This window comes from Moschus berezovskii, chromosome 8, assembly GCF_049115385.1.
Source record: "Moschus berezovskii isolate FMDL1 chromosome 8, NW_MosBer_1.0, whole genome shotgun sequence".
In the NCBI taxonomy this organism is placed as follows: Eukaryota; Metazoa; Chordata; class Mammalia; order Artiodactyla; family Moschidae; genus Moschus; species Moschus berezovskii.
Genome location: NC_142467.1, coordinates 70,325,546 through 70,342,694, shown reverse-complemented (window position 1 = coordinate 70,342,694; position 17,149 = coordinate 70,325,546). Strand labels below are relative to the sequence as shown.

Here is a 17,149-nt window from a genome sequence, read left to right as displayed (position 1 = left end):
AATATTCCATGTGCACTTGAGAAAAAGATGACATCCTTTGTTTGGGGGTGAAATGCCCTGTAGATATCACTTAGGTCTAACAGATCCAATTTATCATTTAAAGCTTGTGTTTCCTTGTCAATTTTCTGTCTGGATGATCTGTCCATTGCTGTGAGTGGGATATTAAAGTCCCCAACTATTATTGTGTTTCTGTCAATTTCTCCTTTCATAGTTGCTAGCCTTTGCCTTATGTATTGAGGTGCTCCTATGTTGGGTGCATATATATTTATAATTGTTATATCTTATTCTTGGATTGATCGCTTGATCATGATGTAGTGTCCTTTGTCTATAATCATGGTCTTTATTTTAAAATCTATTTAACTGATATGAGTATTACTACTCTTACTTTCTTTTGGCCTCCATTTGCATGAAATATCTTTTTTAATCCTTTCATTTTCAGTCTATATGTGTCCCTAGGTTTTAGGTGAGTCTATTATAGACAGAAAATATGAGGTCTTATTTTTGTATCCATTCAGTCAGTCTTTGTATTTTGGTTGGAGTATTTAACCCATTTACTTTTAAGGTAATTTTTTTGATAAGTATGATACCATTGCCATTTACTTTATTGTTTGGGGTTCATTTTTATAAACTTTTTCCCTGTTTCCTGTCTAGAGAAGATCATTTAGCATTTATCGAAAAGCTGGTTTGGTGATACTGAATTCTCTCAACTTTGGCTTGTCTATAAAGCTCTTGATTTCTCCTTCACATCTGAATGAAATCCTTGCTAGGTAGAGTAATCCTGGTTGTAGGTTTTTCCCTTTCATCTCTTTAACTATACCTTGCCATTCCATTATGGCTAGCAGAGTTTCTGTTGAAAGATAAGCTGTTATCCTCATGGGGATCTCTTGTATGTTATTTGTTGCTTTTCCCTTGCTGCTTTTAATATTTGCTCTTTGTATTTATTAGCTTGATTAATATGTGTCTTGGTGTGTTTTGCCTTGGGTTTATTCTGTGTTGAACTCTTTGGGATTCTTGCACTTGAGTATCTATTTCCTTCCCCATTTTAGGGAAGTTTTCATCTATTATTTAATCAAATATTTTCTCATGCTTTTTCCTTTGGTCTTCTTCTTCTAGGATGACCATGATTTGAATATTGGAGCATTTAATATTGTCTCAGAGGTCTCTGAGGCTGTTCTAATTTATTTTGATTCTTCTTTCAGCTCAGCTTAATTTATTTCCAATATTCTATCTTACAGCTCACTTATCCTATCTTCTACCTCAATTACTCTACTGTTGACTCCCTCCAGAGTGTTTTTAACATCAGTTATTCCATTTTTCATTACTGATTGACTCTTCTTTATTTCTTCTAGGTTTTGTTAAAAATTTCTTGCATCTTCTCAGTCTGTGTCTCTAGTCTATTTATCTGTAACTACATCTTGATTTCAATATTTTGGATCATATTTACTATCATTATTCTGAATTCTTTTTCAGATAGACTCCCTATCTCCTCCTCTTTCTTTCTTTCTTTTCTTTTTTGGTGGGTCTTTATCATGTTCCTTCACCTGATGGTATTTCTGTGCCTCTTCATTTTGTTTAGTTTGCTGTTTGGGGTCTTCTTTCTGCAGGTGGGAGGGTTGTAGTTCATCTTAATTTTGGAGTCTGCTCCCTGTGGGTGGGTTTGGACCAGTGGCTTGTAAAGATTGGGGGAACTTGTGTCTGTGTTCTGGTGTGTGAAGCTGGATCACATCTTTCTGGAGACCATTAAAGTGTCCAGTAGTGAGTTTTGGAGTGTCTACGGGTTTGGTAATGACTTTGGGCAACCTGTCTTTTAACGTTCAGTGTTGTGTTCCTGTTTTGCTGAAGGATTAGTGTGGAGTCTTGTACTGAAACTTGTTGACTCTTGGGTGAAGCTTGGTCTCAGTGTAGGTATGAAGGATTTGGGTGGGGGGCTCGGGGGGGGGCTCTCATCTATTAATGTTCCTTGAAGCCAGGAGTTCTATGATGGTTCAAAGATCTGGAGCTGAGCCTCCTGCCTCTGGATTTTGGTCCCCCTTTTATAGTGACATCAAGACTTATATGTATACAAAGCACAGAAGACAAGCCTGCTAAGTTAATAATGAAACAACTCTCCACAGCCAGAAACATCCCAAAGAGATTCAGAGTTATATAGAGAAGAGGAGAGGATAAAGGTAGATGCTACCAGGAGAAGAAAAGGGAGAGTCAAAAGAGCATTGATCAATCAAGCCAGTAATCAAATCCCTAAGTGAAAATGGATACTAAAAACTAGACTCTTAAAGATACAAAATTAATAACAAATATCAAAGAGCACAAACTAAAAATCTAGAATGAAGATTAGACTGTGAAAAGTACAATATAAACAAAACAAAATCAAACTCAAAAATTAAAATATATATATGGAATTTATTTAAAAATAATATTTTATAGAAAAGTAATATTAGGCTCTCACATCCATACATGACCACTGGAAAAAACATAGCCTTGACTAGATGGACCTTTGTTGGCAAATTAATGTCTCTGCTTTTTAATATGCTATCTAGGTTGATGATAACTTTCCTTCCAAGGAGTAAGCCTCTTTTAATTTCATGGCTGCAATCAGCATCTGCAGTGATTTTGGAGCCCAACAAAATAAAGTCTGACACTGTTTCCACTGTTTCCCCTTCTATTTCCCATGATGTGAGATTTGGACTGTGAAGAAAACTGATCGCCGAAGAATTGATGCTTTTGAACTGTGGTGCTGGAGAAGACTCTTGAGAGTCCCTTGGACTGCAAGGAGATCCAACCAGTCCATTCTAAAGGAGATCAATTCTAAGTGTTCATTGGAAGGACTGATGCTAAAGCCGAAACTCCAATACTTTGGCCACCTCATGCGACGAGTTGACTCACTGGAAAAGACTCTGATACTGGGAGGGATTGGGGAAGGGAGGAGAAGGGGACGACAGAGAATGAGATGGCTGGATGGCATCACTGACTCAATGGACATGAGTTTGAGTGAACTCCGGGAGTTGGTGATGGACAGGGAGGCCTGGTGTGCTGTGATTCACGGGGTTGCAAAGAGTCGGACACGACTGAGTGACTGAACTGAACTGAACTGAATATTAGGCTATAAAAAACAAAAGTTAAAGGAGTAATAAAGTACCATATTATGACAGTATGAGGAATAAAGAAAAAGAGGATGGTGAAGAAGGGGAAAAAAGAGAATAAAATAAGAATAAAAAATTTTAAAAATAAAATCTTTAGAATTTAAAAAATGGTAGCAATAAAAATATATCTGGAACTGTTTTGGGCACTGTGGTGTCAGTTCAGTGTCAGATAAACCCTTATTACAGCTTGTATTTGCTCTGAAAGTCTATAATTGTCACTCAAAAGCACAGTCTCAGTTTAACTGCAGGATTTTAATCTGTTGCACCTGCAACTTCCAGGGCAGTTCCCCCTTCTTTTCTTTGCTTAGGTTGGCCTCCTGTGTTTGCAAATCTCCTCAGTGTCTGATCTCCACGCTGATATGAGCGGGTGAAAGTGGCCATTTATTCGGGGTCACTTGCTCAGTTGTGCTGTGGAGAGGGAGGGTCACTTCAAACAAATACTGCAGGAATGTATAGGGAATGCTTGCAGTAGATGGACTGCAATGGGGTTGCCACAGTCCAAGGCAGTGTGCACTTCCTAGGCCCAAGCCGCTAAGGCTCCCTGGTGCTCTGCCAGGCCACAGTCCCAGGTGGGCCGTGCATCTCCTGCACTTACCAGGTCCAAGCTGCTCAGGCCCTAGTCCACCATGAGGGCATAGTTCCAGGTGGGCCCTGTGTCTCCTCAGGGCAGCTGGTCTAAGTCTGTGACACTCTTGACTGATATGAACTGTCTGGGATCCCAGGAAGACATGGTTGATTGGCAGCCGGCTCATAGCTTAGCAGAAGTTGTAGTCTCTGGAGCCAAGACTGCAGTGCCCCTTGCCTTTTGCCTCTGGGTTCATGCAACTGCCTCTACCTCTGGGGAGGGTCATAAATGGGAGCTGGCTTGCTCTCCTTTGGTATTCACTAAGGATACTGATCCTTTGTTCTGCAAGCGTGTCAGGGGTCACAGTGTGGCATTAGAGCCTTCCCGCTGGAAATGTCCTTTGTTTTTCTATGTTTCTCTGGTGTTCCCACGGTTTGGGTTGCTATGTCACATTAGTCCCCTCCAAGTGTCCTTAGGGCATTCAACTCTGGTACTTACCCTAAGGAATGACGATGCAGCCAGCACCTCTGTACCCAGTCCCCACTCACTTCAGGTGGATGCAAGCCTGTGAGCTGCTTCTGCACTGCAAATTGCTGTTTGGTGGGAATTCTGTGGTGATTTTTTTTTTTTTTTCAGTTAAGTTCCCTACTGACCCCTCATGAGAGGGTTTTCTATTGTGCAGAAACTTCCCCTCCTTCACGACTCCCTACCCAGGATGGGTCTCCATTTTTAAATCTTTTGTCTCTTTTTTCATCTTTATCTTTTGTCATACCTTATTTCAAACAGATTGGTTTTCCTTTCTGGGATATCTGGGATCCCCTGCCAAAGTGCAGAAGTTGTTTTGTGGAAGTTGCTCCACATGTAAATGATCTTTCAATGTATTTGTGGGGGATAAAGTGTCCTATTCTCCCTGTCCTATTCCTCTGCCATCTTGAGACCACCCCCCTTAAATCCATATTTCTAAGTGAGAGAAACTAACATGAGAAGGTTACATTCCTTATGATTCCATACAAGGTAGATACATTTTTATATATTTGTTTATACCAACAGTGAACAATAATGTACACTGTGAACTTTGGATAATTATGATGTGTCAATGTAGGTTGATTGGTTGTAACAAATTCACCATTTTGGTGGGTAACTTTAATAATGGTGGAGGCTGTGCATATGTGGGACAGTATATATAAGGGAAATTTCTGTACCTTACCTTTAATTACACTTCGAATATATACACATTCCATCCTGCTGTGTAGCAGGGTACATTTTTATTCATATCTTTTCCAATACTTATTACCTTTGATCATAACATTCAGTTAACCAATTCAGTGGTGCTTAGTGCAGTCAAACTGTTGTTAAACCATCACCTCTTTCTATTTTAAGCACTTTTAAAAAAATGAATCTTTTTGAGAAGTTTTAGGTTCACTTGTTACTTTTGCTTTCCTAGATAGCTATTGTATGTGTGAATCACATCCATATATGATTGATAGATAAACCATAGCTGTGACTATACAAACTTTTATCGACCAAGTGATGCCTCTGCTTTTTAATATGCTGTCCAGGTTTGTCATAACTTTTCTTCCAAGGAACTGTTGCCTTTTAATGCCATGGCTGCAGATACTATCCACAGTGATTTTGGAGCCAAGAAAATAAAATCTGTCACTGTTTCCACTTTTTACCCATCTCTTTGCCATGAAATGATGGGTCTGGATATCATGATCTTTGTTTTTTTTTGTGGTTTTTTTGGTTGTATGCTATTAAAAAGTTTTTCAGATTACTATAGTCCTAGTTGTTTATTTTTGCTTTTGTTATGTATGTTTTTCGTGTAAAAAAAATCATTGTCAAGACCAATGTCAAGAAGCTTACCATCTATGTTTTGCCCTAGGTTTATGTTTTTAGGTCTTATGTTTAAATTTTCAATGTATTTTTGTTTGATTATTGTGAATGATGTAATATGTGAGTTTTTTTTTTTTTTGCACATGTAATTATTTTTTCAACACCAATTATTAAACAGTTTATTCTTACACCATTGTGGGCTCCTATCATCCTTGCTAAATTTTAGTAGCTCCATATGTGTGCATTATGTTCTTGACTCTCTATTCTGTTCCATTAATCTATTTATGTGTTTTACACCAGTTTCATGTGTTTTGATTGCTCTAAGTATTTCATCACACTTCTTTATTAAACTTAAAAAAATTCTAATGGAGTTTATAGGTTTTTTGACTTGTAAGACCATGTCATCAGCAAACAATTTTATATTTTTCTTTATGATGTGTCTTTTATTTCTTTTTCTTGTTTAATTGCTCTAATTTGGACTACTCTTTGGATGTTATTGATTTATTAACATTTTATAACTGTAATTTAGCCTTCATGGGTTGTCTTTTTCTATGATTGCATTCGTTTCTTAAGACTTTTCAATTTGCATATAATTTTATAATCATTTTTTATGATATTTTAATTTCTGTGTTACTAGTTTTATGTCTTATTTTATTTATAAATTTATTTATTTGAGTTTCTTTTTTCCTTAATTAGTCTAGGGAAATATTTGAACATTTTATTTACCTTTTTAAAAAACTACCTTAATTTCATTAATCATTTCTATTTTTTTTCAATAACATGCTTGATTGGTCTGTTCTAATTTTATCTAATGTTTATAATTTTCTTCCTTCTGGTAACTTGGAACTTTTTTCTAGTTTCTTTATGTGCAAAGGAGTTAGGCTGTTTATTTAAGATCTTTCTTTTTCTTAATATAAATATTGATTGCTATAAATATCCTTTTATAAGTGCCTTTATGAAATGTCATAGATATGCTGTGTTTTATATCTTAAAATCTTCATTTTGTTTTTAATTTATTCTGTCATCCTTTGGTTTTCTGTGATGAACAGTTTAATTTATACATAGTTTTGAATTTTTCAATTTCCCCCATTATTGATTTCTACTTTCACACAATTGAGTTCAGAGAAGAAACTTGATTTTATAGCAATCTTTTTTTTTTCAGGTTTTTTGAGATATAATTGACATAAAAACTGTATGAATTTAAGGTACACAACATAACGATTTGATTTACCTCATAAAGTCGGTTCACATTCAGTGAACATTAAGTTTAGTGAACATCCATCTTCTCAAATAGATACAAAATTAAAGAAATAGAAAAAAATGTCCTTTTGAAATTCAGGATTTGATCTCTTAATAACTTTCATATGTAGCATATAATCAGTGCAATAGTCAATTACATTAATCCTGTACATCTCTAGTAATTATCTTACAACTGGAAGCTTGTAACTTTTGACCACCTGCATATAATTCCACATTCCCCATATTCCACTACTGATAATAACAGTTGTGATCTCTTATCCTATCAATGACTTGCTTTGAAATATAATTGACCTATGACAATACATTAGTTTCTGGTGCATAATATAGTGATTTGATATTTCTACACATTACAAAATTATCACCATGATAAGTCTAGTTACTATCTGTAACCATACAAAAAGGTATTAACATTATTATTGACTATGTCCCTCATGTTGTATGTTTTATTCCCGTGACTTATTTATTTTGTAACTAGAAGTGTGTAACTCTCTTAACCAAAAATCTGTCTGTTCTTGGTATCTGTGTCTCTGTTTCTGTTTTTTGTTGTTGTTGTTATCGTTCATTTGTATTGTTTTATAGATTACACATATAAGTGAAATCATACAGTGTCTGATTTATTTCACTTAGCTTCAGTTCGGTTCAGTTGCTCAGTCATGTCCAACTCTTTGCAACCCCATGAATCGCAGCACGCCAGGGCTCCCTGTCCATCACCAACTCCCAGAGTTCACTCAAACTCATGTCCATCGAGTCAGTGATGCCATCCCACCATCTCATTCTCTGTCGTCCCCTTCTCCTCCCACCCCCAATCCCTCCCAGCATCAGAGCCTTTTCCAGTGAGTCAACTCGTCGCATGAGGTGGCCAAAGTATTGGAGTTTCAGCTTTAGCATCAGTCCTTCCAATGAACACCCAGGATTGATCTCCTTTAGAATGGCCTGGTTGGATCTCCTTGCAGTCCAAGGGACTCTAAAAAGTCTTCTCCAACACCATAGTTCAAAAGCATCAATCCTTCGGTGATAAGCTTTCTTCACAGTCCAACTCTCACATCCATACATGACCACTGGAAAAACCATAGCCTTGACTAGGTGGACATTTGTTGGCAAAGTAATGTCTCTGCTTTTTAATATGCTGTCTAGGTTGATCATAACTTTCCTTCCAAGGAGTAAGTGTCTTTTAATTTCATGACTGCAATCACCACCTGCCTTGATAGTATATTAAAAAGCAGAGACATTACTTTGCCAACCAAGGTCCGTCTAGTCAAGGCAATGGTTTTTCCCGTGGTCATGTATGGATGTGAGAGTTGGACTGTGAAGAAAGCTGATCGCCGAAGAATCGATGCTTTTGAACTGTGGTGTTGGAGAAGACTCTTGAGAGTCCCTTATACTGCAAGGAGATCCAACCAGTCCATTCTAAAGGAGATTAATCCTGGATGTTCATTGGAGGGACTGATGCTAAAGCTGAAACTCCAATACTTTGGCCACCTCATGAGACGAGCTGACTCACTGGAAAAGACTCTGATGCTGGGAAAGGTTGGGGGCGGGAGGAGAAGGGGACGACGGAGAATGAGATGGCTGGATGGCATCACCGACTCTGTGGACATGAGTTTGAGTGTACTCCGGGAGTTGGTGATGGACAGGGAGGCCTGGCGTGCTGTGATTCATGGGGTCGCGGAGAGTCGGACACGACTGAGCGACTGAACTGAACTGAACTGAACTGAATCACCACCTGCAGTGATTTTGGAGACCAAAAAAATAAAGTCTGACACTGTTTCCACTGTTTCCCAATCTGTATCCCATGAAGTGATGGGACCAGATGCCATGATCTCAGTTCACTTAGCTTAGGTTAGCAATTTCACTTAGTAAAGTACCCTCAAGATCAATTCATGTTGTTGCAAATGTCCATATTTCATTCTCTTTATTGTTCTGTATATGGGTGTGTGTTTTTGTATGTGACATCTTTTTTATTCATTCACCTGTCAATCAGATCTTACATTGCTTCCATAGCTTGATATTGTTTAATAATCACACAGAAAACATAAGGGTGCATATTACTTTTTAACTACTGTTCTTATACTCTTTACAAAAATACCCAGCAAAGGAATTGCTGGTTCATGGGGTAGTTGAATGTATTTATTTTTGAGGAGCATCTGTACTGTTGTCCATAATGGTTGTACTAATTTATATTCTCACCAACATTGTATGAGGGTTCCATTTTCTCCCCTGACTCACTGATACATATTTGTTGTCTTTCTGAAAATGTTTTCTGACAGATGTAAGGTGATATTTTATTGTGGTTGTGGTTTACATTTCTCTGATAATTAGTGATGATTAGCATGTTTTCTTACGTGTTGGCCATTTGCATGTCTTTTTTGAGAAATTGTCTTTTCATATCCTCAGCCCATGTGTTTAATTGCATTGTCTGCTATTTTTATATTTAGTTATATATATTTTTAGAAAATTTGCATTTTAAGCTTTTTACAGATATAGCATCTCCTATTCAACAGGGGATCATCTTTTTAAAAACAGTTTCCTTTGCTATACAAAGGCTTTTAGTTTGAGATAGTCTCATTTGTTTGTTTTTACTTTTGTTTCCCAAACCTAAAGAGACATATTTCTAAGACCAATGTCAAAGAGCAAAATGTCTATGTTTCCTTCTAGGAGTTTATGGTTTTAGATCTTACATTTGAGTCTTTAATTTTTACTTTATTTTTGTATACAGTGTGGGAAATTAGCCCAGTTTGACGGTTTTTTTTTTGTTTGTTTGTTTTTTTTCATGTAGCAGTCTGGTTTTTCTTCATTGTGAATTATTGTCTCTTTGATCATATATGATTTGCTGTATAAGTGTGGGTTCATTAATGGGCTCTCTGTTTTGTTCCATTGATCTATGTGTCTGATTTTTGTGCCAGTATCAAGTACTGTAGCTTTATAGTGTAGTTTGAAACCAGGAAGCATAATAACTCAAGTTTCATTCTTTTTTCTCAACATTATTTTGGGTCTCCAGGATCTATTTTATTTTGATTCAAATTTAAGATTTATTTATTCTAGCTTTGTGTAAAATGCCATTGGTATTTTTAAGGGGGTTATGTTGAATCTATACCTTTAGGAGTATGGCATTTTAACAATATTAGTTATTTCAATCCCCGTGAATATGGCAGATCTTTTCACTTGTTGTGTTGTCTTTGATTTCTTCTATAAGCATCTTTTAGTTGTCTAAGCATAGGCCTTTTGACTCCTTACTTAGATTTATTTATGTGTATTTCATTCTTTCTGTAGTATTGCAAAACATTGTTTTCTTAATATCTTTTTCTAAAAGTTTATACTTGGTGTGTAGAAATACAACATATTTTTCTAGATCAATATTGTATTTCACAATTTTGCCAAATTTGTTTATTAATTCTAATAGGTTTTGGTCACATCTTTTACATTTTCTACAAATAGTATCATATCAACCCTGAACAACAGTAACATTACTACTTTCTTTCCAAATTGGAGGCCTTTATTTTTATTGTCTAATTTCTAAGGTTGAACTTCTAATATGTTAAATAAAAGTGAGTAGAGTAGTCAATGTTGCCTTCTTTTGATCATAAAGGAAATGCTTTCAGTTTTCACCATTGATTATGATGTCAGTTGTTACTTTTATCTTTATGTTTTTTGTTATGTTGTAGTATGTTTTTTCCTGCACCTCCTTTGTTGAGATTTTTGTCAAAATGGATGTTGAGTTTCTTCAAAATATTTTCAGCATCTATTGATATAATCATAAGATCTTTTTGTTCTTCTGTCTGTCAACACAGTATATCACATTGACTGATTTAAATTATTGAACCATACTTACATTCTTGGAATAAACTTCACGAACATAGTATATGATCGTTTTTACATATTGATTTTTTGCTAATATGTTTTTGAGAACTTTTGCATCTGTGTTTATCAATGATGTTGACCTCCAATTTTCCATTTCTATTGTTTATTTGTCTGATTTTGGTATTAGGGCAACACTGGCAATGTATAATGAGCTAAGTAGTGTTTGTTTCTACTTAGATTTTTGGAAAGGTTTTAGAAACACTGTTTGTTTTTCTCTAAATGTTTGGTAGAAATCAAACAAAGTGAGGTTTTCTGGCTCAGATTTTTCTTTTTAATTTCAATTTTTGCTTTTTTTTTTTTTGGTTATTTAATTTCTAGTAATTGGTCTATCCATGTTTCCTTTTTCTTCTTGGTTCAATCTTGGAAGATTAATCATTTCTGGAATATGTCAATTTTTTCTAGATTGTCCATATTATTGTCATATAATTATTCCTAACATTCTCTTATGACCAACCTTGATAATATATTAAAAAGCAGAGACATTACTTTGCCAACCAAGGTCTGTCTAGTCAAGGGAATGGTTTTTCCCATGGTCATGTATGGATGTGAGAGTTGGACTGTGAAGAAAGCTGATCGCCGAAGAATCGATGCTTTTGAACTGTGGTGTTGGAGAAGACTCTTGAGAGTCCCTTATACTGCAAGGAGATCCAACCAGTCCATTCTAAAGGAGATCAATCCTGGATGTTCATTGGAGGGACTGATGCTAAAGCTGAAACTGCAATACTTTGGCCACCTCATGCGACGAGTTGACTCACTGGAAAAGACTCTGATGCTGGGAAAGGTTGGGGGCGGGAGGAGAAGGGGACAACGGAGAATGAGATGGCTGGATGGCATCACCGACTCTGTGGACATGAGTTTGAGTGAACTCTGGGAGTTGGTGATGGACAGGGAGGCCTGGTGTGCTGTGATTCATGGGGTCGCGGACAGTCGGACACGACTGAGCGACTGAACTGAACTGAACTGAACATTCTCTTATAATCTTTTTATTTCATTTTTATAAATGTTTATCTTTTTAAAGAACTCACTTTTAATAGCATTGACCTTTTCTATTTTTAGCCTCTATTTCATTAATTTCTGGTCTCATATTTATTATCTCTTTTGTGGTAGCTTTGGGTTTTGTTTGTCCTTTTTCTAGTTCTAGTTGCTTAGGTATAAGGTTAGAGTGCTTATTTGTGTTTCTTCTTGTCTCCGAAGGTGTGCTATAAAATTCCCTCTTAGAGCTTTATCAGTTCAGTTCAGTCACTCAGTCATGTCTGACGCTTTGTGACCCCATGAATTGCAGCATGCAAGACCTCCCTGTCTATCACTAACTCCCAGAGTTTACCCAAACTTATATTCCATCAAGTCGGTGATGGCATCCAGCCATCTCATCCTCTATTGTCTCCTTCTCCTCCTGCCCCCAATCCCTTCCAGCATCAGGGTCTTTTCCAATGAGTCAACTCTTTGCACAAGGTGGCCAAAGTATTGGAGTTTCAGCTTCAGCATGAATCCTTCCAATGAACATCTAGGACTGATCTCCTTTAGGATGGACTGGTTGGATCTCCTTGCATTCCAAGGGACTCTCAAGAGTTATCTCCAACACCACAGTTCAAAAGCATCAATTCTTCGGTGCTCAGCTTTCTTCAGAGTCAAACTCTTACATCCATACATGACCACTGGAAAAACTATAGCCTTGACTAGACAGACCTTTGTTGGCAAAGTAATGTCTCTGCTTTTTAATATGCTGTCTAGGTTGGTCATTGCTTTCCTTCCAAGGAGTAAGCGTCTTTTAATTTCATGGCTGCAATCACCATCTTCAGTGATTTTTGAGCCCAAAAAACAAAGTCTGACACTGTTTCCACCGTTTCCCTGTCTATTTGCCATAAAGTGATGGGACTGGATGCCATGATCTTAGTTTTCTGAATGTTGAGCTTTAAGCCAACTTTTTCATTCTCCAATTTCACTTTCATCAAGAGGCTCTTTAGTTCTTCACTTTCTGCCATAAGGGTGGTGTCATCTGCATATGTGAGGTTATTGATATTTCTCCCGGCAATCTTGATTCCAGCTTGTGCTTCTTCCAGCCCAGAGTTTATGATATACTCTGCATATAAGTTAAATAAGCAGGATGACAATATGCACCCTTGAGGTACTCCTTTTCCTATTTGGAACCAGTCTGTTGTTCCATGTCCAGTTGTAACTGTTGCTTCCTGACCTGCATATAGGTTTCTGAATAGGCAGGTCAGGTGGTCTGGTATTCCCATCTCTTTCAGAATTTTCCAGTTTATTGTGATCCACACCATCAAAGACTTTTGCATAGTCAATAAAGCAGAAATAGATGTTTTCCTGGACTTTTTAGTGTATCATCAATTATTTTTTAAATTCCTTCTTGATTTATCCATAAGTTTTTGTAATTTTTACTCATGTTTTGATCTTTTGCAGTAAATTTCTTGTAGTTAACTTCTGAACTCAAAGTGTTGTAGTCCAGAAAGATGCTTGACATTGTTCCAATTGCCTTTCATTCACTGAAATTCTTTTGTCCCAGTATGTGATATATCCTAGAGAATGTTGTATGTGCGTTTGAAATGAATGTGTATTCTACTGCTTGATAAGAAGTGTGTAAGGATCAGAATACAGTGGTCCTGGATTGGTGGAAATAGCTAAGTGGGGATTTTCAGATGATTTTCAGAAGAATTTTAAGAATTGAAATGTATATTGATGATTTTCATTGAAAAGTTGATGAGTCTCATAAAATATGTAGAAACAAATAAATGAATTTCATAAGCAGGAGACGGCTGGAGAAGTAAGACCATGCTAATGAAAACAGATGCACAGTATAGATTTATTCTAAGATAAAAAACAAGGGTAGTTTTTATTCTTGGTGCCAAGGATAAATATATGGTCAGATGGTTTTGGTTCTAATTCTCAAACTAGTTTGTTTTATTTTTCCAATATTTGTAAAAAGTAAACTTCACAACCAAGTCTTCATATTTAAACCCATAGTCTATTATTAATATATGTAATAAGTTGGCATTCTTATGTATTTCATTTTCAAGTACATTTCTCATAAACGTATTTCTGAATAAAGATTAATTAGGTACTATATACATATATATATATGACATGTGACAGAATGACAAAAGACTACTAAATTATTATGTAATACTGGATCATTGCATTTTTTTACTACACAAACCTGATTTATTCTGTCTTCAAAGTGTAAGAATTAATTTCAATGATCCATATGATAGCAAAAATTGAATTCTATCTAAAATAAAGTTGAGTTCCAGGAAGCAAATAGTGCCTTATGTTTACCTTTCATTATGCTTCTAACCTCTATGTCTCTAAATATAATTTTAGAATAGAGGCAGTCCCTAACGAGATCTCTTTTCCCAAGGGACAATGTAATTAGATAATACTGACTTTCACTCCTCAAATTCTGTTCTAGTTGAGATGATGTGTAAGGAATAAACTTGGAATGAGTTTCCTTAGTTAGGTAAAATAATTCATTGTGTATCATGTCTCTTAAGAATATTTTTCACTCTTAAACTGCTCCATCAAATGCCATTCCTCAGGCTGGAACTTTATCCTCAAGCTATAAATATTTTCAGGATATTCTTTCTGGAAATTGTAGTTTTAGTGACTTTTGCAGCTAGAAACTGCAGTTTCGCTTTCAGGAAGAGCTATAGACTTTATTTATATATTTCAGATCTCTCTTTATACATTTCCTAGGCCTCTCCTTGACTTGCTGATTCATTACGTTTCAAGAAAAGCAAAACTATTAATACAATTTCAAATCCAAAAGTCAAAATCATAGAGTTAAAAGTTTGAACTAAACTAAGATTATATCCAACAGGTAAGTAAGTGCTTCTTTGTCCATGATCTTTTCTGAATTTGCAAACTTTTGGGGTACATAGTACCTTTCAATTCTTCTGTTTTGTTTCAATTCTTCTGTTTCTGCAAAACAGAATGCAATTGAGTTCATTGTTTCAAGTTTCTTTGTGTACATGGCTATTTTTACAATGATGCCTGAAATAGGGATTATTTCCTTAACATTCATTGGTGATGTTAAAAACAATGATCAAAGAGCTACCTAAGTATTTACCTTACCAACACCATAATCAAAAACTGTGTCAGCTATTTCTATTTTAGAGTGTGTGACCCCATGAGCTATTGAAAAGAATAATTTAACTCCACTAAATTGTTAAATAACTATGAGATTGGGTATTGTGAGAATTTCTACATCTTGTGGCTATATGATGCTTTGAGGACTCTTTTATTGTTGTTGCTGTTTAATGCCACTGTTTTCTGTTGCCCTTATGCAATTAGTCTCTTGTTCATGGTATAGTGGAAGAACCAAATGTATATAAGGGGCAATTTAGAATGTTGGAAAGTAAAGCTCACTTTTTTTTTTTTTGGGTGGTAGAAGTGAATAGTTCTTGGCATGGTTGTGAAGATTCTCAAAGCCCTTAAACTTTTACAAATGCCACTATTTGTATCTTTTGAAATGATTAATCACACAATAATGCCTGAAAACCTCTTTTGTCTTTGATGGTTCCCTTGTGACTGTGCCCTTCGATAGGTTGATAAATTTCAGCCTTATTCAACCCTACCTGGTGAATGAATAGTAAAGTGTGTGAATGCTCAGGCTTTAAAAAAGTCTGGAAAGTATCATGTCCTATCTCCATATTCACTTTGCTGCCTCACAGTAGGCAAATTAATAACCCATTGCTGCTAATATTATTTCCCTGTAAAAATGATATTATTCTTGCTTCCTTAGGAGACTTTTTAATATTGTTCAAGTTCATGCACAAATAATGCTTGAAATAGTACCTAGAAAATTATGTGTTTGTATAGCATTCAATTAAAATTTTGAAGATAGTCACTGAAATTATTTTCTATATCTATGGGCAGACAATCTAATACATGGGCTCACAAAAATTTTGTAGATCTTGCTGTATATCACCAAATAAAAGCTATATCTCCATTTTGTTTCAACTGTTTTATGATATGGGATTATGAATAACTAAAACTGGAAAATTAAGAGAGATAATTAGTTAATTCCTGCCTATCCAACAATCTTTATTAGAAATGAAATATAACTTTCAAACTATGGCACTATACAATATTTTGTTCTAAGCAAAGAGTTTCACAGTGTTTTTCTTCTGCCAAACCCCAGGGAGAGGATTATCATGGCCAATATCACCTTGTCAGTGAACAAATTCATCCTCATGGGATTTTCAGACATCCAGGAGCAGCAAGTCTTACATGCTGTGCTATTCTTACTCATCTATCTGACAGCTGTGGTTGGCAACCTTCTCATTGTTCTTCTTACCACCTTGGATCAGCACCTCCACAGTGCTATGCACTTCTTTCTGAGGACACTGTCAATGTTAGATGTCTGTTTCATCTCTGTCACTGTTCCCAAGGCCATCGTTCAATCTTTGACCCAAGACTGTTCTATATCATTCATTGGGTGCATGGCACAAGTCTTTTTGGTTGTTTCATTTGCCTGTGCAGAGTTGGCCTTGCTCACGGTGATGTCTTATGACCAATATGTGGCCATTTGCAGCCCCTTACAGTATCAGGTCATCATGAAGAAAGCAGCTTGTGAGCAGATGTTGGCTGCTTCATGGCTTAGTGGGATTGCCTCTGGCTTCTTGAATACATCTGTGACTTTCTCATTACCATTTTGTAGGTCAAATTTTGTCCATCAGTTCTTTTGTGAGATTCCTTCATTACTCAAACTGTCCTGCTCAGAAAAGTACCTTGCTGAGATTGTAGCCATAATTGTCACAACATCCTTGGGTATCATGTGCTTTATTTTAATCTTGATTTCTTATATCTACATCTTCTCCACAGTTATGAATATGCCATCAGTGAATGGCAGGTCAAAAGCCTTCTCAACATGCGTTCCTCATCTTGTGGTTGTTACTGTTTTCCTCAGTACAGGGTCCGTTGCCTACCTAAAGCCAATGTCAGAATATCCGTCAGTTTGGAATCTGATGGTGTCTGTTTTTTACACTGTGGTGCCACCAACATTGAATCCCCTCATTTACAGCCTGAAGAACAAAGACATGAAAGCTGCCTTCTGGAACATGCTAAAAAAGATTGTCTTTATATACAAAGGAAAACGACTAAAACACAGATGCTTCATTTAATTCAGACAAACAAGAAACCAATTCACTTGGTAGTAACAGGCCTCCCACTACTTAAATAAGATAAATATTTATGCACGTTTGTATAGAAAAATTCACATTTTTCAATAATACATTGAAGTAAAAAAATTGGAAAACATTTTCTCAAAGCAAGTGGGTTAGACAAGAACAGGTATAATTGGAGAAGCTTCTTTACTTACATGAAAGGATTTGTATATAGATGTGTTTCTGAAGTTTGACCTTTCACTTAGAATTGTGCATTTGAGGCCTATCCATGTTACATGTCCTCTAGAATAAATGCTATCACATATCCTTTTTTTAAATTACAGATAAGAACACTCTATTTATATCCTATGCAT

At 36.0% G+C, this 17,149-nt stretch overlaps 1 protein-coding gene across 1 annotated transcript; it reads left to right on the top strand.

Moving 5' to 3' along the window:
• The first annotated feature begins 15,824 nt into the window (after positions 1-15,824).
• Positions 15,825-16,793, top strand: LOC129558913 (olfactory receptor 14A16-like). Its single transcript, XM_055430331.2, has one exon. The coding sequence runs from the start codon at positions 15,825-15,827 to the stop codon at positions 16,791-16,793; it is 969 nt and encodes a 322-aa protein (XP_055286306.2).
• The last annotated feature ends 356 nt before the right edge of the window (positions 16,794-17,149 follow it).

Bases quoted from the DNA above. Each gene is read 5' to 3' on its own strand.
- LOC129558913 (XM_055430331.2), top strand. From the start codon at position 15,825: ATGGCCAATATCACCTTGTCAGTGAACAAATTCATCCTCATGGGATTT.